General features: G+C 43.0%; 1 protein-coding gene across 4 annotated transcripts in view; it reads right to left on the minus strand.

The window, feature by feature from the left end:
• MGAT4A (alpha-1,3-mannosyl-glycoprotein 4-beta-N-acetylglucosaminyltransferase A) overlaps nucleotides 1-25,184 on the minus strand; it is a 51,580-nt gene extending 26,396 nt beyond the window's left edge. For 2 of the 4 annotated variants that reach the window (XM_053384148.1, XM_053384152.1), the window contains exons 1-4: nucleotides 24,874-25,184; nucleotides 21,924-22,248; nucleotides 2,534-2,701; nucleotides 698-838 (exon numbers count right to left, since the gene is read on the minus strand). In XM_053384148.1, the coding sequence (XP_053240123.1) occupies nucleotides 698-838; nucleotides 2,534-2,701; nucleotides 21,924-22,017 (403 nt within the window). In that variant the 5' untranslated portion in view covers nucleotides 22,018-22,248; nucleotides 24,874-25,184. Of the gene's footprint in view, nucleotides 1-697; nucleotides 839-2,533; nucleotides 2,702-21,923; nucleotides 22,249-22,868; nucleotides 22,961-24,873 lie in introns of all 4 variants that reach the window. The other 2 variants (XM_053384149.1, XM_053384150.1) reach the window with 2 other exon arrangements.
• Between the last annotated feature and the right edge of the window lie 382 nt (nucleotides 25,185-25,566).

Genomic DNA, 25,566 nt, shown 5'->3' on the forward strand with positions numbered 1-25,566 from the left:
ATTGGAACTACTTTGTGTACTTTAAACACTTGCCAAAAAAAAGCAATAAGCAACTAAAGGAGACCCAGTTACCTACCCCTATATTCCACATTCTACAGTCCCTACACAGCATGGAAACAATGGGCAGGACTCACTTAATGTGCCCATCAGTGGAACCCTGTGCAAGAATCTCCCCTTGTGCAAAGGGGCTTCCCCACCTCTCCTCCCCCATGCCCCCCCAATTGGCTCTGGGGGGGTTCAGGAGAGCCTCCAGAAGAGCATGCTGGGAGAGGAGAAGGGAAGAGGGTCGTTCCATCTGGCAAACTGTAATTGCTTGCACAGATGGAACATTTGTAGCAGCACAACATTGAATTCCACCCCAGCCTACTAATTTGTGAGCATGTGGAAAAACCCATGCATTGTTATTTTTAAAAACTTAATTTAAGAACAGGCATGCTGCTTCAAATTAGTGGGGGTTTTTTTAATTATACCTTAACATCAAAAGTGTGGGATCTGCATGAGACAATAAAAGAGAAGGTTAAAGACAAGCTTCTTCGACCTTGGATTCAACCTGAATTCTAAGAGACCGCTAACAAAAGAAGTAAGATTCCTATATCTTTTGTCTGAAAGTAGTTGTGTACAGAGCCTTTTTGCTACAGCCACAAGGGTTTGTATACATCTTTAAGTGCATCAATCATAGAAATATTGTCAGTTTTACCTCCGGTTCTTCCAAGGCCAACCTGCACTGAAGGTCGAAGGCTTCCTTCATTTTTCAATAAATGAGGCAAGTGGTAATATATATTTGGCACTTGAAGAGCTTTCCTGCTTGTTAACTCCTTCAGCAGTTTTAACGTTTCATCTGAAAACAAATATATACATTATATAGCTAGTTACAGATAGGTAGCCGTGTTGGTCTGCCATAGTCAAAACAAAAAATTTTTTTTCCTTCCAGTAGCACCTTAAAGACCAACTAAGTTAGTTCTTGGTATGAGCTTTCGTGTGCATGCACACTTCTTCAGATACACTAAGTGTACTTCAGATACACTAAGTGTACACAGTGTATCTGAAGAAGTGTGCATGCACACGAAAGCTCATACCAAGAACTAACTTAGTTGGTCTTTAAGGTGCTACTGGAAGGAAATTTTTTTTTTATTATATAGCTATGCATTCATCCAACCAAAATGGACCCTAACCAAGTATCTAACCCAAAGTATAAGGAACTGTACACATTTCACAGGTTTATATGAAACAGAATATTTAAAAAAAGATTCTAAAATAAAAGCAATAGTCATAGAATGTCACAAAATAGTGGTTTGCCTGGGAATGGAAGCAGCATTCTGTGCAACATTTGAAAGTCGGCTACACTTTATGTTTTGTTGGTGTGGCTATAAAAACTGTTTAATAAAAATATTTATTAAAAAAAGAAAAGAAAGAAAGTCGGCTACACAAATGAAGAGGGCTTGCTGCTCTTTTTCAAACGAATGCATCTTAGGTCCCCACCTAATGCCCTGTACATTTAGAGCATTGTATGACCACTTTAAACAGCCCCTAAGAATCCTGAGAACTGCAGTTTCTTAAGGGTGCTGAGAGTTCTAGGGAAACTTCTGTTTCTACAATTCCAAGGGTGGTTTTACAACCAATCCCTATGCCTGGGGAATGCTGGTAATTGCAGTTCGGTGTAAGCTAAGTATACTAAAGTAGAATTGTTTTCCAGTCTAACCAATTGCACTACTACATTAACTTACATGGGTTTAAGAAACAGTTGTCATTACGAAAACAAAGCATAGATGAGTTTTTGCACCTGAGGGAGTCCAATCTGGTTTTATGTATTCCCCACCACCACCACAAATGATTAATCTATAATGAAGTCAACAAAGCAAGAAGGTTGGCACCAGGGGGCTGGCAAAGAGAAAGTGTCCCCCCCATTGGCCCAAATGAATACATTCTCTGCACACATTATACAGAGATCAAATCCAGAATCCTCCATGGAACCAAATCATATCTCAAGACGCTGGAAATAAGAAAGAATGCAAATATAGACAAGCGGTTGACATCTGTCATGGATGCTTTAGCTGAGATTCCTGCATTGCAGGCAGTTGGACTACATGACCCCCGGGGGTCCCTTCCAACGTTACAATAAATGACATTTATTCCTGTACTGGGAAAATGAAATTTTATTTAGGTATTCATAGCCTGGATATCAGGGTTCCTTCACCAAAGCAACAGAAACCAGGTAATAATCTCTAGATGCAAGGTATAGTGTATTTCCTTCATGTTCAAACATTCAGCACAGAGCAAGAAATTGGATCCTGTGCAAATCTGAATCTGAGAACTTGCTTCTCACACGCACTCTAAAGGTGGAACAAAGTTAATTCTGAAGGAAAGAGCAAGGAAGGAAATATTAGCTAGTTTTTATTTACAAACTCGTCAACAAATGAATATTTACAAATGCACAAGGAGAAAAAGATTGAGAGAAGTGAAGTGGCAAACATGTCAATCTTTAATTTGTATTTTCAAAGAAAAAATAATAATAAACAAGAAAATTAGCCTGTACCTGAAACACTGCTCAGTGCATCCTTACTTCCATTTGTTTCTGCGACTGCCCGTCTGAACTGCTCCAAGATGGCATTTAATTCAGAAGAACGCTGCAGGGTTCGGTGCTCAGCTACGCGAAGACGTTCTTTCAAAGCATGAAATTCCCTTTGATAAGCAATCAGCTTTTCTAGAAGTGGAAATAATGCAGGTTATTCGCTGTTTTAAGTCTGTCATGACATATGTGAACGCTGCTTCTCCTGTAAAAAAAAATTGTTTTCAGTTCAAGGAAATAACCCAGAGACTCCAATCTAGTGATATAACATTTCTTCAGATACAATTTAGTGGGTGGAAATAGACCAAAGGATTTATCTGCACTATAGGAAGGAGCACCAAGAAGAAATACAATTACACCGTAACAATATTATTTTGCAAAATGAGTCTTTGTGAATATGCTCATGTATACTGTTATTGGTGGCGCTGTGGGTTAAACCACAGAGCCTAGGATTTGTCAATCAGAAGGTCGGCGGTTCAAATCCCTGTGACGGGGTGAGCTCCCGTTGCTCGGTCCCTGCTCCTGCCAACCTAGCAGTTCGAAAGCACATCAAAGTGTAAGTAGATAAATAGGTACCACTCCAGCGGGAAGGTAAACGGCGTTTCCGTGTGTTGCTCTGGTTCGCCAGAAGCGGCTTACTCATGCTGGCCACATGACCCAGAAGCTGTCTGCGGACAAACACCGGCTCCCTCGGCCTATAGAGCGAGATGAGTGCGCAACCCCAGAGTCGGTCACGACTGGACCTAATGGTCAGGGGTCCCTTTACCTTTACTGTTTTTATGTCATCAGTTTTAACTTGTATGAATGGGAGGAGAGTGAGCGAGTCTTTGGAAAGGTGGCTCTGCAACATTGCCAGAGTCAGGAAAAGCAAGTTCTAGTGACTGATGACAACAAACAGGACTTCATTTTAAGCAAAACATAAGATTAAAGGCCAACATCATTCCTTGGGAAGAGGAAACGGCATATTCCAGAGCATCTGTGCCCATTTAACTAGACCCTAAAAGTACAGTGATAAGGAAAGAGCTCATGACCTTTGGTTCCTGTAGCAAGAAGAAATCTTGCAATCCCAAGACCTAGCGGCATTTAGAAGGGGGCCCGAAAGATGAGGCAAGGATCTTGCAATTTTCTAAGTCTGCTTTGCAGTCTAGAGAACATCCACAATCAAGACTGTGCCATGTAGGTAAAAGACTGAGCTGAGAGTGTAAGTACTTTGGTGTCTGGAGCAAAAACCTAGGCAGTGCCCCACAATGCAGTGTGGCACTTCAGCATGGTTGCATTCTTGTCACTGTATGAAACCCACAGGTTAAGGGTGGCATCTCTGAACAGAAGGACCCTTTCTCTTCAAAGACATACTTCTTCCACCCACAGAGTGACAATTTCAACTGCTACCCATTACGTATAGAAATGCTTAGTGGCTTTCCCACTCCCCACCCCCATATTGTTCTGATCTTAGCATCATAGCCTAGGGATACTAAATGCAATTTGGAGTTGAGCATCGGAACAACCCAACATTGTAGCACTAAAAGTTCTGGGCAAACATCCAACCTGTGCTCTCAGTATAAGAAAACAAAAGACAAGTGACGAAGCTCAGTTTTGATTCTTCACACAGGCAACAACAGGGTTCAAGGTACCCGTTAGTTCCACGAACCCTAGTTTCACCTTATGAACCTCCTATATTCTGCTTCTTTTGGCTTAGATGTACTTGCAAAGAGGAGAAAAAACGGGCATTCCTGTGGTTAAGAATCTGTACACTCAGGTGGTGCTTGAGCCAAGTTCTTACTGGTGGTAAACCTTCATATGCATTGCAACACTCCAGATAGTGCATAAGGATTCACATGCCAAGGTTCCCCCCCATTCAAGGAATCCCCTTCTCACAGAAAACCTAGGTATCAGGAATAAAGGTTTCTCTCCCCCAGCTCCATGGAGAAGCATGCAGTCATGTGAGCTCCCCCCCCCCCATACACCCTACCAAGATGACTCTAGCTTCTCAGTTGCCAGGTGGGCACATTGTAGGATAAACTTCTGATGGAACCATTCATGACTTATTCCATTATTCCTAACCAACTTCTAAATTAAGTAGAGAGGAACCTCAGTTGTAGAACGTAATCTGTTCTGGAAGACCGTTTGACTTCCAAAACATTTGACAACCAAGGCGCAATGGGAGGTCAGCAAAATCCATTGAAAAAATTGAAAAATGTGCCTCAGAAGCCATTCAATGGAAGCATTCACTTCTGGGTTGTCAGCATTCGAAAGCTGAAATGTTCGGCTTCCAAAGCGTTTGACAAACAAGGTTCCACTGTACTCCTGTTTCTCAGGCGACAGGTCATCCTTGCAAAAACGATAACCAAGATTAGGAATAGGAATTTCCACTCCCTGAAAAGCATCTCTTGAGATTGTGGAAGTTGTAGGATCAAGTGTGGGGCGGGGGGGGGGGAATTGGATAAAAATATAAATCTAGGAAATGGGGAGGCATCCAAAAATAAAGGGGCTAAAGTCAGAGATGTAAAAGCTCTGAATATGGGTAGATAATTCCCCTTTTGATTTTTCTATTGTGGAAAACTGAAAAACCTTTATACTAGGGGTAGACAAACTTCAAGCTTGTGGGGTCTATTTTGTTTACCATAACAACTCTCTACCAAAGGCAGGTGCAAAAACTGTATAATTATAATTAAAGAACAGTTCATCTCTGAACACATTGTGAGCCTGGGAATTTGTTTTAATTATCCAATTTAGGTGGAAGAACTAATTTAGTTGTTGCTATTGTAGGACAACTGGCACATCAGAATCTTGCTGATCTACTCCAAGTCATTCAGAGATCTACTAGGAGATCCCAGATATTTCTGCCCACCCTGGCTTTATACAATATTTTCTTTCCTACTATATGGTGGCAAGGCCACTGAATAGCAAGGACTCCAATTCCTCTTGCTTCTCATTTCCTTCCGATTCCTCTAGCTTCAGCATCAAGTGAAATAAACTGCTAATTTTTAAAGAAAAACAGATTTGAATGCCATCAAGAAACAAAAATCCATGAAAAACTCCATTAAAAAAAATACATGCAGCACAACTTTCAGAACCAGAAGCAAAACTATTTATCTTTCAGACTCTGAACTTTTAGTTATGCTAGAATCATCTGCTTGGTAGTGCTTCTTTTGCGGGTTGGCATCTTTACCACCAGCCAACCACCAATTTTATCTGCAGAATCTCACTTCCATGCTCTGGAAGGAAGTGCTTGAACTACGCCATCAATTGCCTGGGGCCAGGGAACCTGCTATACCCATGCTATGCCCATAATGTAATTGTATCTGTGTATGGATTTTAATTGTTAGCTACTTGGGAAGTCAATGCTGGCTGAAAAGCAGGGGGGAAATAGGATAAATAAACACAGCCCCCCTCTTCCTTCCTTCACTAATCACAACACAAAATAATATAACTAGGGGCCGAATCCCTACCAGATCAATTTTAGATGAGTTTGAGGGATGTGTGGGTTTTTTTGCAACTTAGCTACTGCCTAGAAAGCTCAATCTCAATGTCAGTTGATTGAGGTTTACCATTACAGTACCAGTTGCTGGCCTTAGAATTGCTTTATTATGTCTCCTTCACTAGACTGTAGAGTTGCAGCCAAAGAATCACATTTTTTCATTCTTTTGCAACAGGACTAAATAAGCCTTTGGCCTTCAGAAATAAGATTGTGTTATCCTTGGCAAGGATGAGGACAGGAGATTATTTCTGTTGAGAATTCCAGAAATCCTATGACTTCCTCAGTTCTTGAATTACACTAACCTTTTTTTTTATCCCTAAAGCCTGGTTATCAGTGATAAAATGCATTTTTAAAAGAGCTTTCCCCCCATTTTGTTTAATACTTCCTACTGACAACTTCCTTTCCTTAAATATGAATGCCCTGGTGGTTGTACTGCCTGATTTGGCCTCAGAGGAAAAACTCATTGCTCAGTTACAGCTTACAACAGACATTTATTTAACATTTGCACTGTGCAGTACAGCATACAAGTCTAGCCAAAGAAGTGTGACCGTGGTCAGAGACTATCACGAGTCAAACCCAGAGACAGTCTAAACATGTGGTAAGTCAGATCCTAGAACTGCAGTGTCAGAAGGGACCTCAGATGTCATCTAGTCTAACTCCTTGCTCAATGCAAAATCTGCAGTGCAGGATACAACTACAGCATCCTTGACAGATGTATATCCAGTCTTCACTTAAATATTTCCATATTTTAAAAATATTTTTAATGATACTATTCCAAACACCACAGCCACTCCCCAGACAAGAAAAGGGCAAGGAAATACATACACTACAAAGAAAAGTTTCATATGCCATTGTTTACAGTCATGTAATGGAAATTTCATAAAGTGGGCTAAATACTTCAATCCTTGTTTCATCTTCTTTCTTTACATGTCTGCAAAATCCAGACTAATTTTGTGCTGTATTAATAATCTTCTTTTATCTCCTGGGTAACAAATGTTACCATAGAAGATTTCGGTTTTTAAAAATCTAGAATGTTTTTCGCTCTATTATTAGATCTGCTCTCTGCCCCCCGCCCCCACTGGCCAAATATAAAAGGCATTTTTATACAGTATAGTGAAATGTTTTCACAAGAGCTTTCAGGGGCATGAAAAACAGACATAATATAGAATTCAGGAACTCTCAGTGTAGAAGGTTTTTTTTGTCTCAAGACATTGCATAAGAGCATATAAAACTCTGTTATTATTGTGTAATCCACTTCAGAAATTAAATGTAAATATTTGAAGAGGCTTGACATTTCACATTCTGAGAAAAGTAACTCTGCCTACACCTTCATTGGATTTCATTACACAACCTTTCCCCATCCTCAAAGCTTTTCTCCAAGACAGATTTAAATACACCCACACAAATTTTCATCAGCCACAACCATTCTTGCCTTCTTCCCACATAAGATACGGGGGGGGGGGACACCCTCATTGGGCCTAGGTAATTCCACAACATCATCAGAAAAGAGGGTCTCTGTATCAAGCTAAAAGAATCCACAGTAGCAAATGCACCATTATTGCCTGATATCCAAGACATATTCAAGAGTGCCGCTCTCCAGAAAGGAAGATGTATAGTCCTCGGCAGGATTCCTGTTTCTGAAAGGGGCTGGACCAGTTGCCACCATCAATACTATGGGCTAGTTCAGAAAACCACTACTGCATACAGAAGAGTTATTTCTGCATAGTATTCGAAATTAGCCAGGCACCAGGAGCATTTTGCACCTGGCTATTGGCCATTTGCGATCAAGTGAAGAGGCCCGGGCACCAGGATGACGCCTGACATCTCCACCACCTGGAGGTGCATGCCTGAGGATCATTGGATCTTGACTATTTTCACACACTAACAACACATCCTGTGGTATTCTAGCCATTGTATTTTATCTTCACAATCAGAATGAATCTTAGGAACCTTGGTTTAAGGAGCCATTTGGTGCCTAGCTTATTTATCTAACACCATCTCTGGTGCATGGTATGCTGCTGGTGGCCACATAGAACTCTTCAGCCAGTACCCACCACCATGAGAATCACAGTGATGTGTGTACAGAGATCAGTCATCATTAAGAGACCGCCTCTACGTGACCCTAGCAGTGGTGACATATGCTCCCATGGTCCTCACATGTGAGGTGCTATATCAAAGTCACCTCTATGGGAGGAATTCAATGCCATGCTCTTCTGACTGCTCCATCAGGTGCCAACTTGAATAAAATATTGGGGGAGGGGAGCAGGTACGCCCTGCTCTGCACAATCAATAAGAAGACATGACACATGCACACCATGTGAATGGCAATGCCCATCAACTTTGGGGTGCTCAGCCCTCTCAAATAGTTTATGGGGTGCTCCGAAGGGACCTCAGCCCCCAGGAGTTGGCTCCTATGCATCAGGGTAAACATTTCTGCTTGCTAGCCAGAATGATTCCCCCTCTCCTCCTCCTCCACTCCACGTTGCACTGTTCTGGGGGTTCTCCTAACGTTCCAGAAATGATTGGGAGCAGGTGCAGGAGGAGAGCGTGCAAACCCCATTGCACTAATGGGAGCCCTTGTGCTGACGTTCGCTAGCATGCTGGGTTAGTTGAATCCTGGCCTATGTTTCTGTACTGAGTATAAATGGCTGACTGAGAGCCAGTGAGCAGACACTCAACTCATATAAGATATAGTCAACAGGTGGGCCATATGTCCAGATAACTAGTGTTCAACCTGTTCACATGGGGGTTGCTCTGCCCCAAAGATCGATACTGGGGGATGCTCACTGATCCATCTTTATAACTAGAGGGGGAAAGTAGTCTGTGAGCCCCAGGACACTGAGACCTGGCTGCAATTCTACCTGGATAGCAAGAGTCTTGCTTCATTGATCTACACCCTAGTAGTCTCCCAAATGAAATACTGACTTTAAAACTAGTCTGGAAATTACCAGAACATGGCTAAAAGTCTGCCCAACATAATCACATCAGGGCAGTAATTAGCCATTCGTTGGCTCACACGCCATTTATGGGCCCAATTCAAGATGATAGTTCAGAAACTTGGGTACATGGAAGTCCATCTCACTGCATACCGGTCCATACCCACCTGACATTAAGACCCTTCAAGGTTTTTCTCCAAACACTCCTGCAAAGTGACTACAGGACAGAAGCACTCCAGCTGCAGACTACCCTCCCGAGAGAGGTTCATTTACTTTGGTATCAGTTTAACACTAAGCAATTATCTTTTTTTATTTTTATCAGTTCTGAATCTGAGCCGCTTTACCCTCTGCAACAATTTTCTATGCTGGTTCTATACTAATGGTTTTATAAGAAAAAGGATAGCAGGAAGGCAAGGCCTTAGATATAAGCCACAAATGATAGCAGCACATGAGAAGGTCAAAACACAACAGTTAATGTTATCTTGCCCCTGCAATATTCAGAGTGCATGACATGGGTGAATAATTTCTGTAGAGTAAGCAGTCCCACCAAAGCAAAAAACAACAACCAAACACAGTACAACTACTCCTATACTATCAATCAGGGAGATAAAAGGGAGAGGAAAGAAAAGTTCTACAAGCTATTTAAATTGGAAAAGAAGTGTGCAGCTCGAATCCTATACCCATTTTAATTGTTAGATGAGCAGATATATAAGCTAATCACCAAATGGGACCATAAACCTGAGTTGCAGTTGCCACAATGGAAAGTCTAGGCCCCATATCCCCCCACAATGGGATTTGTTGTTGTTGATTATGATGATTTCATTTCTATATCGCTATAACAAGTCTCAAAGTGGTTTACAACACATTAAAACATCAAACAGAACAACCTAGAATAAAACAAATATTTCAGATCCTTCTCTAAGTGACATTTGGCTTTCCCCGGTCATCAGCCTGGCATCCAGAGATCTCCACGTGGTTGTGATTGGACCAGCGCCAGTCACAAAACACGCCTGGTGGTGGGCTAATTTCTAACACTGCCCACTTACACGAGAATAAATCCCATTAAATTTCATGGGACATAGTTGTGAATAAAGAAGTACAAGGCTGCACTGTGAACTGAAAATTAAAGAAAGAAAGGAATATATCTAGATAATTCTGTACAGATGTAAGGGCAATACCCAACGCTTCATGAGTGGACACAGTAGGACTTCCCCTTTCTTCTAGTCTGTGCCTAAAAATGTACTCTGAGAGGTCCCCCAATGCACAAAAGCGGGTCTGGGGATGCTGTAAACTAGTGGGTAGGGAAAAGAGGAAATCCCATTGCATGGACAGGTCCATTCTGCAAGTGGGTTGAGAGCTTTGGCTGGTGTGAAAAACATGGCCAAAGTCAAATTTAATTAGATTTCGTTTTGCAGGTTTATTAAACTGTGAACGCATTATCTGTTAGAAGTATTCAGTTCCCTCAAGCCCTTTAATGGTTTTTTTTGGGGGGGCGATTAACCCCCCCCAAAAAAACCCTCAAACCAATCAACCAGACTTTGAATTGGTAAATAAAGCTCTCTAAACTTTACACACTTAGGTAATTTCTTCTAAACTATTAAATAATCCATCAAGACAATCTATTCCCCCATTCACCAAGGAATAGTAATAGGGATTGTTTCTCATATTACACTTGAAAGACACAGGTGCATTGGGAGTCACACCAACATTAAAATGTCTATGAAAACACAGTGTAAGAGCTTAACCATGTGCTTTTGTCTTTAAGAGAAGAGGCATACCAGAATGCCAGAGGGACTTTCTGAGACAGGACATTTTATCTCAGAGACCAATGCACAAACAGGACTTCTGATTAACTGTTAGCCTGGGGAACAATTCCTATGAATCAATGTCGAATATAATGTGGAAAAACAAACAAAGTCACATCTCTACTGACTAGTAAAAGCCAGCATTCGGTTGCTTTAATTTAACACATCTGGCTACAGAATAATCTTTCTGCAAGGATGTGACTGGAAGAGGCAAAGGCAGGTAGGAATAATGAGATGGCGAAGGGAATAAGTCAACCTGCTGCACCAAGACTGTTAACGAGAAACAAGTTGCTACAATATGATGCAACATTCCCTGTATGAACATGGCTGTGAGATGAATATAAAAATAAAGGAGTATAACAGGTTGGAAGAGTTAAGCATCCAAACAAATGAACAGAGACAATTAGACATGCATTTCAACCAGAAACACATATTTTGAAAGCCTGCAGATTTTCAGAGGCAAGTTCAAAGTTGGGCGAACTCTGCTAACACAAAGATATTCTTGTTTTAGACACAATTGATGTTCTTGGATATTCACAGAAACCCAAACACATGGCCATAACCAAAATAAACCACTGCTTCATTTTAAAAGCTGGCGGAAGGAAAGGAAAGTTGCCAGAAAAAGCAAAGATCGGAACAATTAAAAACGTGGTGTTAGCAACAGCCACTTCCTACATCAAACTGCACCTGAATACAGTGTTGAACACTAAAAATCTTGTTCTTATCAATTATGAGCTAGAGGTTCAGACTTTAGCACGGGGAGGGGGGATCAGCCCCAAACGAAGGTCAAATGAGGCAAGCATATGGTTCTCTGTCTGTGCATTGCTTTCAAACAATAAGGATAATTAAGTCCATGATCTGGATGGAAAGATACAGTTCCGTGTTGAGGATTTGTTTCCTTATATGTTGCTGCTGTTATTATTAAATTTGTATACCACCCTTCATCCAAAGATCACAGGGCAGTTCACAACATCAAAATCCAAAATGAAAACACGAAATACATAATAAATAAAACAAAAACAAGCCAATGACCCCCTCTCCCACAATGTAGCATGTTTAACCAGCCAAAAGGCCTGGTTCTAGAGGAACATTTTTGCTTGGTGCCTAAAGATATGTACTGAAAGTTCCAGGTGAGATCAGCAAGCTAATTTACAGCTCTGCTTCTTTGATCAAAACCTGGCTATTCGTTTTGCATTTTGGCACTGGGGATGTGTAGTATATGCGAACAGATTTTGCCAGTGGTCACAACAAGAAGATAAAATCATCATCAACAACATTCCTGCATTCAGCAGGGATCACAATGAATTTCCAGATATGCTGCTGCTTCTGCAGTGGAAAATATTGGAGACTGAAGTCAATAAAATGAATAGGCTCTATTCAGCATGGTAACTAGGCAAATACAATCTGAGTGCATACATCATCCATATCTTGTATAAAATTTTAGATCACCTTTTCAACTAAAAAGGTCATTCTTATGATTGTAATTAACCCATTCTTTCCAGCAGTAGGGAAAAAGAGGGTGATCTACCTACACCCAGCCTTATCTTTAATGCTTCTAGACAGAAGGCTCCTATCCACTAATTGTTATTCCATTGCAACCTCCAGCAGAATTGCATTTGATTTTCCATGGTTGAATTTTTTTTGGGGGGGTGTCACTTTTCCTTCCTATGTTCCATTTATATCTGTGGGTATGACATGGGCGAGAGGGAGGTGCTGTTCACCATTTAAAAAAACTTTTTGAAAACTTTTTTTGCTTAAATTTTCAAGATTTATTTTAAACAGTGATCAAGCAAAATTGATGTTTTGGTTTGGGTAAGATATGTTGACTAGGGGAGGAGTTGCTAAAATTGCAATGGCCAGAAAAGCAGCAGGGTTTTTTTAGAAGAAAATAAAAGATAAGAACCCCAAATATTTATTTCATTAGTGCAATTTTTCTCTCATTTAAGAACTATTGTGCAAATGGGGGGGGGGGGTTAAGAGAGAGAAGTGTTTTAGGGCCAATTAACTACAAAAGCAATTAAAACAAATAGGGTAATAAGAGAACACCCACCAGAAACGTAATGATGAAGGTGAGTCTAGTGGCAAAAGATTTCATCTGCCTGATATCCCTTAGGCCAAAGACAAGTAGAATACTTCTAAGGGAATTTATACCTACAGATACTGTAAGACTGTTCTTCTCAAGAAGTTGGACTTTCTAAGTTCTGACAAGATGGAGCAATACCGGACAGTTACTGGATCATTATATTACATGAATGCCTCAAAAAATGTGAGAAATTTAAACATGTCAGTTTCACACTAGGGCTTCAATCTACCGTATTTTTTGCCCTATAGGGCGCACTGGCCCATAGGGCGCACCTAGTTTTTTTTTGGGGGGGGGATAAAGAAAAAAAAATATCTCTCCCCTCCCCCAGGCGCGGGGCTGGGGCAGGGGAAGCCCGAGCTTCCCCCGACCCCAGCCCCCAGAACAGGCTGCTATCCACAAGCCTTGGGAGCCCGGCGGGAACTCCCCATAGGACGCACACACATTTCCCCTTCATTTTTGGAGGGGAAAAAGTGCGTCCTATAGGGCGAAAAATACGGTAAACAAAGCTGCAAGGGATTATGGTCTAGTGTGAAAGCACTATTTGAGAAGGATGAGCAATCACAAGGGCAGGGAGGTGGGTGTTATGAAGACAGTCTAGATCAGGTTTGAGCATTCTGTGCCCTCCAAATGTTGCTGGACTCCTTGAGTTGTCCATCCACCTTGAACATTGGCTAGGCTCTAGTGCTTTTTTCCTAGAAAAAGAGGTGCTGGTACTGCGTACCCTTAAGTACCCCCCCTTTAAAAAAAAGCACTGCTGGGGTCACTGGAGCTGATGGGAGTTAAGAGTCCAACAATATTTGGAGTGTACTGGTTCCCCACCACTAATCTAACAGAAAAATCAAGTTGGAACGCAATGTAGCTTTATTGGACAGTAGCCTTACAGTCATTGTAGAGTCACCTTCCTGGAATTGTGCTGCAATGTGCCTTTTAAGCATGGGAAGTTTATTTGGGGGGAAACAAAGGAGGGAACCAGGATCATCCCATCCACACATGGGACCTTGTTCTATCACCAGGAAGGTGACTGTGCAATAAACAGGAAGGCAGCCATGCAGATTACACAGCTTGAGCTCTCCCCCCCCCCCAAAAGGAGAACAGTGCCAAACCTACCAATATTTTAATAAGTTATGCAGAGAGGGAGCCGCAGCCCAAGATAGGAAAGGAGGTGGTATGGGAACACTTAGCTACTTTAGACAAATTCAAATCTCCAGGGCCCGGTGAGCTGCATCCAAGAGAACTAAAGGAATTTGCAGATGTAATCTCAGAGCCTCTGTCTACAGTCTTGAAGAATTCTTAAGAGAACAAGTGAGGTCCCCATCTTCAAAAGATGGGGGAAGGACAGAGGCAACTACCGCCTAGTCTACTTGACGCTGATACCAGGAAAGGTCCTGGAACAGTTGCGCACCTCCACAGCAGTGGTGCAGCTGGATCCTGTAGTCAAAAACAGGTGATCTTACACCCACAGATTCTCCTGCATCTCATATTACTATTTTTTTTAATATATCATAAACTTGTATACACAATATACAAGTAATAAAATTATGGCACGTTGGAGTACAGTATACAATCCATTGAGATATAGGTGGTCATCAAACAGTAAGACCACATACTACAGAAGTACTAGACCTGCCTGTACCAGCATTACCCAAACACTTGGGCTATTACAGAATGGCTGTAACTTTGAGTATATGTCCCCTTCCCGCTAAATGACCAACAACTGAGCCCCCTGAGTTATACAATTTATGTAATATCAAACTGCAAAGACAGCCATGTCAGCTCTGACAATGTTTGTGATAGACAGCTGACTTGAATACAAAGTTTTGACTAGTTAAAAACTTTCCCAAAAATTAATGTTTTAAAGCAAATACTTTGTAGAAGCTAACTCGGTTTTTCAGTTTTGGTTCTTGCAGTGCACATGCAGGGGTTTGCCACATCTATCCTATTTTATTTGAAAGCCATTGCATAGTGTTAAAATGGGATTTGGGCCACAGGCTTTAGTGGTAAATAATTTAGCATCAGGATATCTCAAGCCCTAATTTGGGACTTACAGGACCATCATTACATATAATGTATCACTGCACTGAAGAGACGTTTTGACCTGAAAAAACTGCGGAGAAGAGAACGATAAGACGACAATGCAATTATCCTCCAGATGAAACTCTAATCAGGTAGTACAGTTCATTTAATTTACACAGAGCCATCTGTCACCAGTAACATTTCTCACCTAATTAGTAACCACTATTCTCTCAATCGGTTTGCACATGGAATGTGTTTTACTTACATCAAGCTATCAGCTTTGGATTGCATTTTCGAACAGCTTCAAAATCTTAACCAACTAATATTCCTTAAAAGGTATTTCAATTACACACACATGAAAATGTTTTCATGCTGTGGTAAGCCAAACTATGGCTTTGTGGGACAATGCAAATGGCTGGGCTCTCACAGATAGAAAGGAGCTCTCACAACCACTTGGCTCCTTTTTACTGCTGCACTGCATTAGCTAAATTTTGGCTTGGTGTGTCATCTGAACCGGGATTCACAGTTAAGCTCTCTCCTCGCTAACCAAGGTTTGATACAAAACACAACAGAAGCATACATCGGAAGGATGATATGTGAAACAAATGCACATTTGCAGCGTAAAAACTGATTCTCCGGAAAGACAGGAGTGGCGGAGCAACTGCGGGTGTTCCTGGATGACAGTGGGTGAATTCAGATTATTGCATTAGTAATTGCGATACTTAGAAGAATAGGAACTTTTTTACAAATTACTTGAAAAGACAACAAAATGAATCAGACTCCTTGGCAGGTTTTGAATAAGCAAACACAAATTTATTGATTGTTAACATAGTCAATAGATAATATAAGGAGAGATACAATTTTACAGTATGCAGAGAACAATATAAGTTGAGAAATCAGAGAGAGGAGCTGAGGGAAGTCTCGGGGGGGGGGTTGATGGGGAGGTGGGGGGAAATAATGAATATGAGATGTTTTGATATTTTGTCATGTTGAAATTGTTAATAAAAAAAAAGTAATTGCGATACTTAGGACCACAGCAGGGTTCCCATCATCCCTGACCGCTGGTCCTGCTAGCTAGGGATGATGGGTGCTGTAGTCCAACAACAGATGGGAGACCCAAGTTTGGGAAACCCTGCTGTGGTTATTTGCTCCAGAAAACTCCAGAATACTGAAGACAGGATCACATGCTCCAGATGAAAGAAGCCTGTGAAACACCCTGGGTACAAGAGGAGAAAGAACAGAAGAAGGCACTCCACATGCTGCAGGATTCTCCATCACTTTGTCTCTCCCTTCTCTGAATTGTTTCCCCAATATATCATCTCTGGTACCAAAGCAAACAGCAGTAGCTTCCCTAAACAGTCATCCAGCCATGGGACCTCTTGCCAAACTCAGGCTGCCTCCACATCCCAATATATCTGTTTCTTCTCTTCCGCTTCACTCTTCCTGCCTCCTAGCATCTCCTGTCCCTCCACTGTGATGCAATTTCTCCCCTTCTGCCAAACTGAGCTGCCACTACCGTCACCATAGCTACCCTTCTCCTCATCTCTTACTGTGACAAATTCTCTTCAGATAATGTCTGTGACCATTTCAAGGTATCAAAGCATCTTAGCCAAAGCATAGCTGTCAACTTTCAGATTTGAAAATAAGGGATCAGCAGCCTCACCTGTCCCGGGGACAGTCTACAGGATATCTAACAATCTGGGATAGCAGTGGGAAATGGCGCTGGAATAAGGGAATTTCCCGCAAAAAAAGGGAAGGTTGACAGCTATAAGCCAAAGGTGGAATATGCACACCCAACCATTTCTTAGCTGACTATACACATCACATGTATGTGTGTGTGTACCTTAGACCAGGCTTCCTCAACCTTGGGCCTCCAGATGTTTTGAGGCTACAGTTCCCATCATTCCTGGCCACTGGTCCTGCTAGCTAGGGATCATGGGAGTTGTAGGCCAAAAACATCTGGAGGCCCAAGGTTGAGGAAGCCTGCCTTAGACCATGGTGCCCAATAAGCTGATTTGTTGTTTGTTAGATCAAAAGGGTCCATAAATGTGGCTGCCAGAAGCAAATCAAAACTCCTTCCAGAAGCCTCTTGCCCTCATGCTCAGGAAGTGACACATATGCATAGCGAAAAGGGCCCTAGCCCTCCCACTGAGTTATCCTGCACACACAAATAGTTCATAGAGTGGGGTGTCAGTCTTGCACCATATTGAGTTCTGAGAGGTAGTCTACAACTACTTCTGACATCCCCAAAGCCTGGAAACAGGTGGAACATGGCCGCCTCCTCTCCCTTGAGTCCTCTGTATATGCCAGAAGAATGAGGGGTTTGGGACACTGTCTCAGGAGGAACATGAATAATTAAGGCCAAAGTGTAGAGCCTACGAAGTCAGCATACAAATACAAGTAGCATCTGAATAGTCAATGGATGTGCACAGTATATCATCTTAGAAGGGTTGTGTGTGTGTGTGTGTGTGTGTGTGTGTATCTAACCTTTTGCATCAAATGGCACACTAGAAACCAGATGTGGCTTTTCACCAAAGGCGTCCCCCAGATCATTTCCTCCAGCATTCATTGCTCAACGACTGCTTGCATCAGCAACGCCTTTTAAAATGGTGAACACAATGGGCTAAGGAGGAAGCAGCCAACTGTACTTTGAGGCAGGATATGACAGAACACAAGAGGCCTCTGAAGAGACACACACATTAGCCACATGCCTTTATCATCTTCCCCAATGTTGGAAAGGCAACTTTTGCAGCAGGTCTTCTCTACTCATGGAAGCTCTCTGTGTGATATAGAACATGGGAAGGCAAACTAAGGCCCAGGGGCTGGATCCGGCCCAATCGCCTTCTCAATCTGGCCCACAGACGGTCCGGGAATCAGCATGTTTTTACATGAGTTGAATGTGTGCTTTTATTTAAAATGCATCTCTGGGTTATTTGTGGGGCACAGGAATTCATTTTTTTTTCCTTTTTCAAAATATAGTCTGGCCCCCCACAAGGTCTGAGGGACAGTGGATCAGCCCCCTACTGAAAAAGTTTGCTGACCCCTGGTGTAGCATAGCAGATCCCCCCCACTGCCATAGTTCATTTCCCAGCAGTGGGTGACAATGAAGATGGTGACGAGGGTGTTGTAGAGGGGAGGGCAGGGACTACAAGCTGTTCCCCCTCAAGTGATGGCAGTCATATAGGGAGAAGCAAACAGCTGAAAAGGGCTCACATCATTTCCCATTTCCAGGAAGAGCACAACCCAGGTGACCAAAATTTAAGCAAACAGAGAAGCTGGGATATATAATGGGCCCTAAAGAGTGCTCATAGGCATAGCAGTTAACAAGATGGGGTATAAGGAACCAATTACCATTGGTTATTTGGCCAACACAGGGGTCTGTTCCATTTCCAGTTTTAAAGGGTCCACATAAGCACTGGTGTGTTGCTGCTTGACACATAACTGCTGTAGTGGGTAAGTGCCAAAGATTTTAAAAGATATGTATATTGCCCTAGAAAGAGCAGAAACAGGAACAGGGCTTTCAGCATCTGAATTATGTGTATAGATGCAGCTATGGAAACAACTTCGTAAACACAATTTCTACATAGCTAAAAAAACACACACACAAAAACAGGCCTTTAAAACCTGAAACCAGAACTAAGCTCGTAGAGTGGAGTGACCTAGTGTACTACACTGAAAGGATGGCTTTCATTTTAAATGCAATTTCGCATCTAGTGTACTCCTGCTTGTTGAAGGAATTACAGTGGAACCTCAGATTGTGGACGTAATCCGTGACGGAGACACGCCTGCAACTTGCAGCATTCGTAACCTGCAGTGCCGCATCTACACACGCGCTTCTGCACATGCACAAGCAGCGGAACCCGGAAGTAACCCTTTCTGGTACTTCTGCGTTTCCTGCAGTCCGCAATCTGAAAACGAGTAACCGAAGCGTCTGTAACCAGAGGTACCACTGTATTTGTCACATTCTGATTCACGGGTGATCGAAGTCCCGGCAGGGGACGTCAGGACTGGGGGCAAGATGGCGGGGTGGGAGCAGGAACGGGGGTCCAGAAGCCAGGAGTCAGGAAGCCAAGAGTCCGAGGGTCAGAGAGCCGGAAGTCAAGAAGCCAAGGGTCCGAGGGTCAGGAAGCAAGGAGTCACAAAGTCAAGGGTCCAAGGATCAAGAAGCAAGGAGTCAAGAAGCCGAGGTTCAAGGATCAGGAAGCAAGAAGCCAAACACAGCAAGGCAGGAAGCATGTTGCTGTGGCAAAGAGCCAAAGGGAAATGCTGACCTTATATCCTTTCCCAGCTCTTGCCACCAGGTGCAGTGAGTTACCAAGCGGCCTCACCTGTGCAGCCGCGCCTTGCCTCTCCAGAACAAACTTAGGAAGGCCCCAGTACTGCAAAGTCCTACTGGTCACAGGGCCCGGCTCCTGCACGCACACCTGACAGTATTCCGAAATAAGTTACCCGTCTAAAAACAATTAAGCATTGACACGATACTAAGTTATGGGAAAAGACAAACAAGGCATCCAGCTTTAAACCTGAATTGCAAATAACCATATGGTCATAATCAATCACTTGTGAACCTATGGTCATTTCCTGCCCTGTGGGCGATATTGTTAAGTGTAAGAAACACAACTTTCATTAACTGAATTAACCTGCTGCACTTTGTCAGATCTTAAAGTAACAGACTATTTAGGCCATCTGTTTTGCATGCAGCATGGGATACAAATATCACACTCATACATACCGTACATTTAGGCACGCAAGCTACATATAAGTAGTGGCCTCTTGGAAGAAGCAATGCTAAGAGGTACAAATGTTCGAAGGTTGATAATAAGGAGAGGAAAATAGCTCTTTGACTAAAGAGATGAAAGTCAGAAGCAGGCAAATCCTGCTAAAACAGAAGTGCGTGAATGCGATATTAAATAGTCTCTAGAGAATGAGCAAGAGTTTTCAGTGAAGCATGCCCTCTCTTATTAACTGTGTTTACTTTGTGATTTGCCTAAATGAACTCCAAGCGAAATAAATTTTAACCTGCACAGATTATAGTAAATGTTTACAGTTTTATCTAGAAAAAAAATCAGAATCACCTGGCCTGAAGTGCAGACGGCAGACTGACATGCCACTCAAATAAAAGGCTTAAAAGATACATGAATAAATTAACACTACTGAATGAAATGGACCGTGGAAGATAGAAAACATTTAAGATTTTCAAATATACTAAAAACATCAGTCAAGAGGCAGCAGTTATGTATTCCCAAATGGTCTCTCTATATAAAGAGACCTTCTTGTCTGTAAGTCCTGAAAGACTTGTTCCTGCCTTGAAGGCCATTTTCCACCTGGCCGATTGACGTTACAATCTTTCATGTCCCCTTCGAAAAGCAGTTTTTCCTGCTCTCAGTCCAATTCTATACAGGTTTACTTGCAATGCAAACTTTGCTCTGCTCAAGGGGACATGACCCCAGGAATACTTACACAGATATAACACTGATAAATGTGCAGAGCAAGAAGCAGGAAGCACATCTCCAAAGACATCCCCGATATATAAATCAGCCTTTAGTTTCAAAGGCAGCAGTTCTAATACATACGTACATGAAGCCACCTTGTACCAATGGTCCACTGGCCCCAGAATGGTGTTCTGTGGCAGGCCCAGCTTCTCCCAGGTGTGTGTGAGAGATCTTTCCTATCACTTCCCTATACTGAACTTTACAAGCACAAATAATGGCTGGCTTGCAATGCACACACAAATAAAATAAAATCCTATTATATTTCCTTTGAAATCTGTCAAATCAGCAACAGTAGAATGGGTCAACCTGACTGCAACCTTTGGCACTGTCATAGGGAATAGCACTGGAACATCTACCAAAGGGGGAGGAAACTGAGCAGTTACAAGTGTCAATCAATACATTAGCACTAATCTCTCTCTCTCTCTCTCTCTCTCTCTCTCTCTCTCTCTCTCACACACACACACACACACACACACACACGTTTTGTTTACCAGCACTATTTTATGTGGGAAGTAATTTATTTGGCCCTTCTAAAATGTTACTTATGTATTTTTAATTTTAAAAACATTTTAAGTGGAGGGGATCCCAACTTTATTTTAAAACAGTTTCCCAGCGACTAACCAACAAAATTAGAATACTGTGGGTATCTTTCATAAAAGAATACTGTGGATTAGTCTATTGGCCTTGTGTACCCTACCACTAAACAGGCCAAAGACATAATTCTCTGAATAATTACTGCAGCTCAGAATTGTAGTTACTTTGGGATTCTTCCCCCTTCCCCACCATGTGGAACCAAGATCAATAGTGCAGGATCATACCTTGGTCGTTGCAAACTTAAATAAACTTTAAATTATTTCCTTGTAAGGTTGAGAGAACTATCTGAGCATAAATCAAATAAAAAGCAGCAATTCATTCCACTCCGGGGGTCCAACTTGAATGAAATATAATGACCTGGTGCATGCACACCACATGAGTGGAAATGCCTATCAACTGGGAGGGCAGACCCCTCAAATATTTTATAGGGGGCCTAAAGGGACCTCGGCCCCTAGGAGTTGGCTCCTATGATTGCACTCTATTTAAAAAGAAAGTAAAAAAAGCTGGAGACCTACAAATGTCAGGTGTGCACTGACCCACAGAGAGAGAGAAAACTGCAAACTAATACTGTACTCTTCATTCTCTCCTTCTATGGTTAGATTTATCAGAAATCTGGATGTGGTCTGCTCTGCATTGTGTGTGTGTGTGGGGGGGGGGGTTTAAGCCCTCAAATGCAGCGCCAAATTTGCAGACAGAAACAGTCAACATACTATTTCTGAAATTGGTCTAAAATAAGGATGGAGAATCTATGGCCCTCCAGATATTAGACTCTAACTCCCACCAGCCCCATCATGGCTAATTGGGTGATGGGGTTTGTTTTATCACAAAAACTGGATTCCCCACCTCACAACATGTCCACACAATCTTAAAAAAAAACACACACACACAACCCTAAATTATATTAACAAACATAGACAAAGTTATGCATTTCTTTTCAAGGAAAAAATTCCACTTACCTTTCCCATTCTGCCATGCTGTGTACCAAGACAAACTGAGGAAAGATGTGATGAAAATTAATGCAGTGGCCACAGTCCCATTTCGGAGCCTCATCTCATTTCAACATGGTTTGTATTTGGCCAACAGTCAGGATTTGAGTTTCGTCTCTTGGCTTGAAGCCCACTTATTCCAGCGCTAGCACGGCATAGCCAGAAGCAAAAGGAGTATGTGGCATTGTCATTTCCAAATCATTGTGCAACCTGCAGAGCAGACATATCGCTGGAGAATGACGAACTCTCAGAAGCTTTTGAAGAGTTTGCCCTTCATTCTTTGTTCTTCTACTCCCTAAGCATAAAGGGGAAACTCAGATTCAGTCTAAAAATGAAGAGAAGTCTGTAGTAAATCGAAGCACATCACACAACAGAGAAGAGACTGAGGGAACTGCACACGACAGAGGCTCAAACCTCCCATCTGCTATTATCTTAGTAAGAGGCCTTGGGCAAGCCACATCTTCTCAGCCTTAACACCTACCCCTTTACTCTCTTGTAGATTTACATTATCTCCACTTGACAAGACTGTTTTATGCAGTGCTCTTTTTTTAAGTTCTCTTAGAATGTCAATGGTGCCCACCTGAAAGGTGCCAGAACCCACCTGAGAGGTACTGGAACTGAGTTCCACTAAGTTCCGTCTGGGGGGGAAAATCCCTGTCTTTATGGATTACTGGCAACATACGTTAATTGTTTGAACATTCATGTAGTGTAATCCTATACATGGGTGGGGTGGGGTACTTGTGATCCTCCAGGTATCATTGGGCAGCTCAGACTCCTACAAGATCCAGCCAACTTGCTGACACATTTACATGCCAGCTTGTTAACACATTTCTCTCATCTCATCCCCCCCTTCCTCTCACAGCCACCCTTCTCCTTTCAACCGTTGCTTTTCAGCCAACTCACTCTGCCACTCACTTAAACAAAATCACTTTTCTGTAGCCAATCGCTATTGCATTCATTCCATCAACAGGTGCTTTCTTCCTAGTAGGTGTGCTTAAGTCTGCAGCCTAAGGTGTTCGAAACAAATTGTACACTTGAAGTGGTAACTATAGCACGTGAAAAGCTGAGAGAAAGTTAAAACATTTGAAACATCAGAAGTTGTTACTGTTTCACAAATGCTTCTGAGATTCATAGTTACAAGTAGCTGACATTCGTTTTGATCAAGCAAGGGAAGCCTGCAGGATCAGTTCCCAAATGCACCAAGGAAGGGTTACGTTCTGCATTGTGCGCTTGTACCTAGGGGATCTAGGCAGGATTCAATCTTCATTCATGCCCTTGAACAGCTTTTCAATAGAGTTTTAACGAAAATAGCTTGTCTAAAAGGTAGAGAGAAAATGACATACAGGTTCACGTTACCCCAATCAGTAGGTCAGTGCTTTCAACTTTAACGGCACGGCACTCATAGTTTACAGCAGCACACAAGAATCTGGTCACAGGCCTAAGGTAGTTATGGCCCACTGTAACTGGGAGAACTACGCTGCTTCCTATAACTTCACCAAATTATTATTAATCATAGCCCCCCCCTCCAAAAAAAAGTGATGGGCATAGTTAAAGTTGGTGGCAGCATGGATTAGCAAATCAAACACCCATTGCTGTGCACATGCCCAAGCTCACACATATGTAGCATGAAGCTAATCAGCACTTACAATGGAAAGGAGACAGATGGGGAAACAAGATATAAAGATGCAGCACAGCTAACGGTGGCACCTCAGTGCAGTAACAGCAGCAGAGACATATACTGTAGTTAAATTAAAACCATTTAAGTACAAGGAATATTGTACTTATTACATTACATTATTATTAATACACATTGGTTGTATTTTAGATGGAAAAACTAGGGCAGAAGTTATCTGGAATTAATTGACCCTGGACATATATATATATGCACATACATCTTTGTGCACAGTATTCCCACCTTCTCACTCCCAAAGTGCCTTGCACACCCAGGATGCTTACACCGGCTCCCATTTCTCTCTGTCTCTCCCTGTGTGTCACATGCAAATCTGTCTTCCGCTCACCTTAACTTTGTACTCCTACTTTCTTCCTCTCTTGTATACATAACACGCCAATCTCGGTCTATTCCTACCTCCCGTGCTTCATACAACCCTCCCTCTTTCTAACACACATGCTTCCGAGCGGATTAGATACACTGTCAGGTGATTTATCCAGCCCTCCGAATCCCCCCTCCACTTCGTTCCAGCAACAAACGTGTGTCAAATTATAGCGTGTTACAAGATGAATGTATTTCCCACCCCCCACAGGGAAAACGGTACCCCCGTAGCAAAGTCAGGTCCAAAGCATGCTTAGCCTGCCAATGCTCATCTCTCTCTCTCTCCCCCCCCCCCACATCCTTCTGATGCAGGCGGAGAGCGAGTTTGCCCGCGTACACGCATTCACACGCACAGACGCAGTCTCCAGCGGACCCTCTCTCCACCCGCCTCCTTGCCCTTCTCCTTCTCCTCTCTTGCGTTCCTTCTTTCTCTCTCTCTCAGTCCCTCCGCCTGCGTGTACAACCAGAGAGCGAGCTCGCTGTCGCATTGCACAGTCCACTTACTCCAAAACAGTCCCCTCCCCGCCCGCCGACCGACTTTGGCAGGACGAACTTGGGGAGGCGGCTGCACCAAAGAGAGAGTGGCTGGCCGGCCGGCCTGCATCTCCCTCGTCACACAGAAAAGGTGGCTTTTATTATTTTAATTAAATTTTTTTTGGTCTGCCCACCTCACAGACACCGCCACCGCCGTCTTGCAGGCAGACGCACCAGCAGCAATAATAATACCAAACCCACTGCAAGCCGAAAGCTCCAAACTCGCGTCAATTCATCCCACCAGGGCCGCTGAAGACCCCAGGAAGCCCCCGTTCGCCCTCCGGGAATGGGCAGAGCGGAGCCCCGAGTGGACGCGGAGCTTTGGCGTGCGCTCACCTTGGTCCCGCAGGAGCCGCCCTTTGCTCCTGTACCGAGAGAAAGAGAAGCCGAGGTTTCCACACACTCTCTCAGGCAGGCGCGCGCGCGCGTGTTCTTTGCGCGCGTGCCTCCCCGCGCAGGAGGCGTTCCAAGAGTCCCCTTGCAGTTACAGCTGCCTTGCCCTCGCCTGCTGCACCACACAGAAAAAAGGACTTCACCTCCTCGGTCCTCTCTCAACGCAGCAGAGGAAACGCTTCTCCCAAGCTGCAACTGAGGAGGACTCCCAAGGAGCAGAAGCCCACACCGGCTAGGCTTCTGAGCGCCCGCCTCCTTTCACCTCACCCGAACCTCCATTGGCCAACCCAACCCGCGCAAGAAGCCAATGGTCGTCCTTTACTGGATGGCACGTTCCAGCGGATGGTGTAGTCAGATGTCAGTCTCGGACTAGGGTTTTTTTTTAATAGAAATCTCGCGAGTTTTCTTTCACCTCCTATTGATAGCTGAAGTGCGGGAGAGCTGGGGGTTTGTGCTGTGTAATTTCCAGATCCTTGCACCTTGAAAAATTCGAGCAAACTCATTAGAAGGTCAGTTCTTGCAAATGTCCCACTGTGTTCAATAGGGACTTAAGTGCTCAGAGGACTGTGGCTGTTTTCTGCGGCTGGAAGTGGCTTGCCAGGTCCCAGCAGCTGGGCAATACTGCTGAGAGAAGCA

Source organism: Podarcis raffonei, chromosome 4, assembly GCF_027172205.1.
Source record: "Podarcis raffonei isolate rPodRaf1 chromosome 4, rPodRaf1.pri, whole genome shotgun sequence".
Lineage (NCBI taxonomy): Eukaryota > Metazoa > Chordata > Lepidosauria > Squamata > Lacertidae > Podarcis > Podarcis raffonei.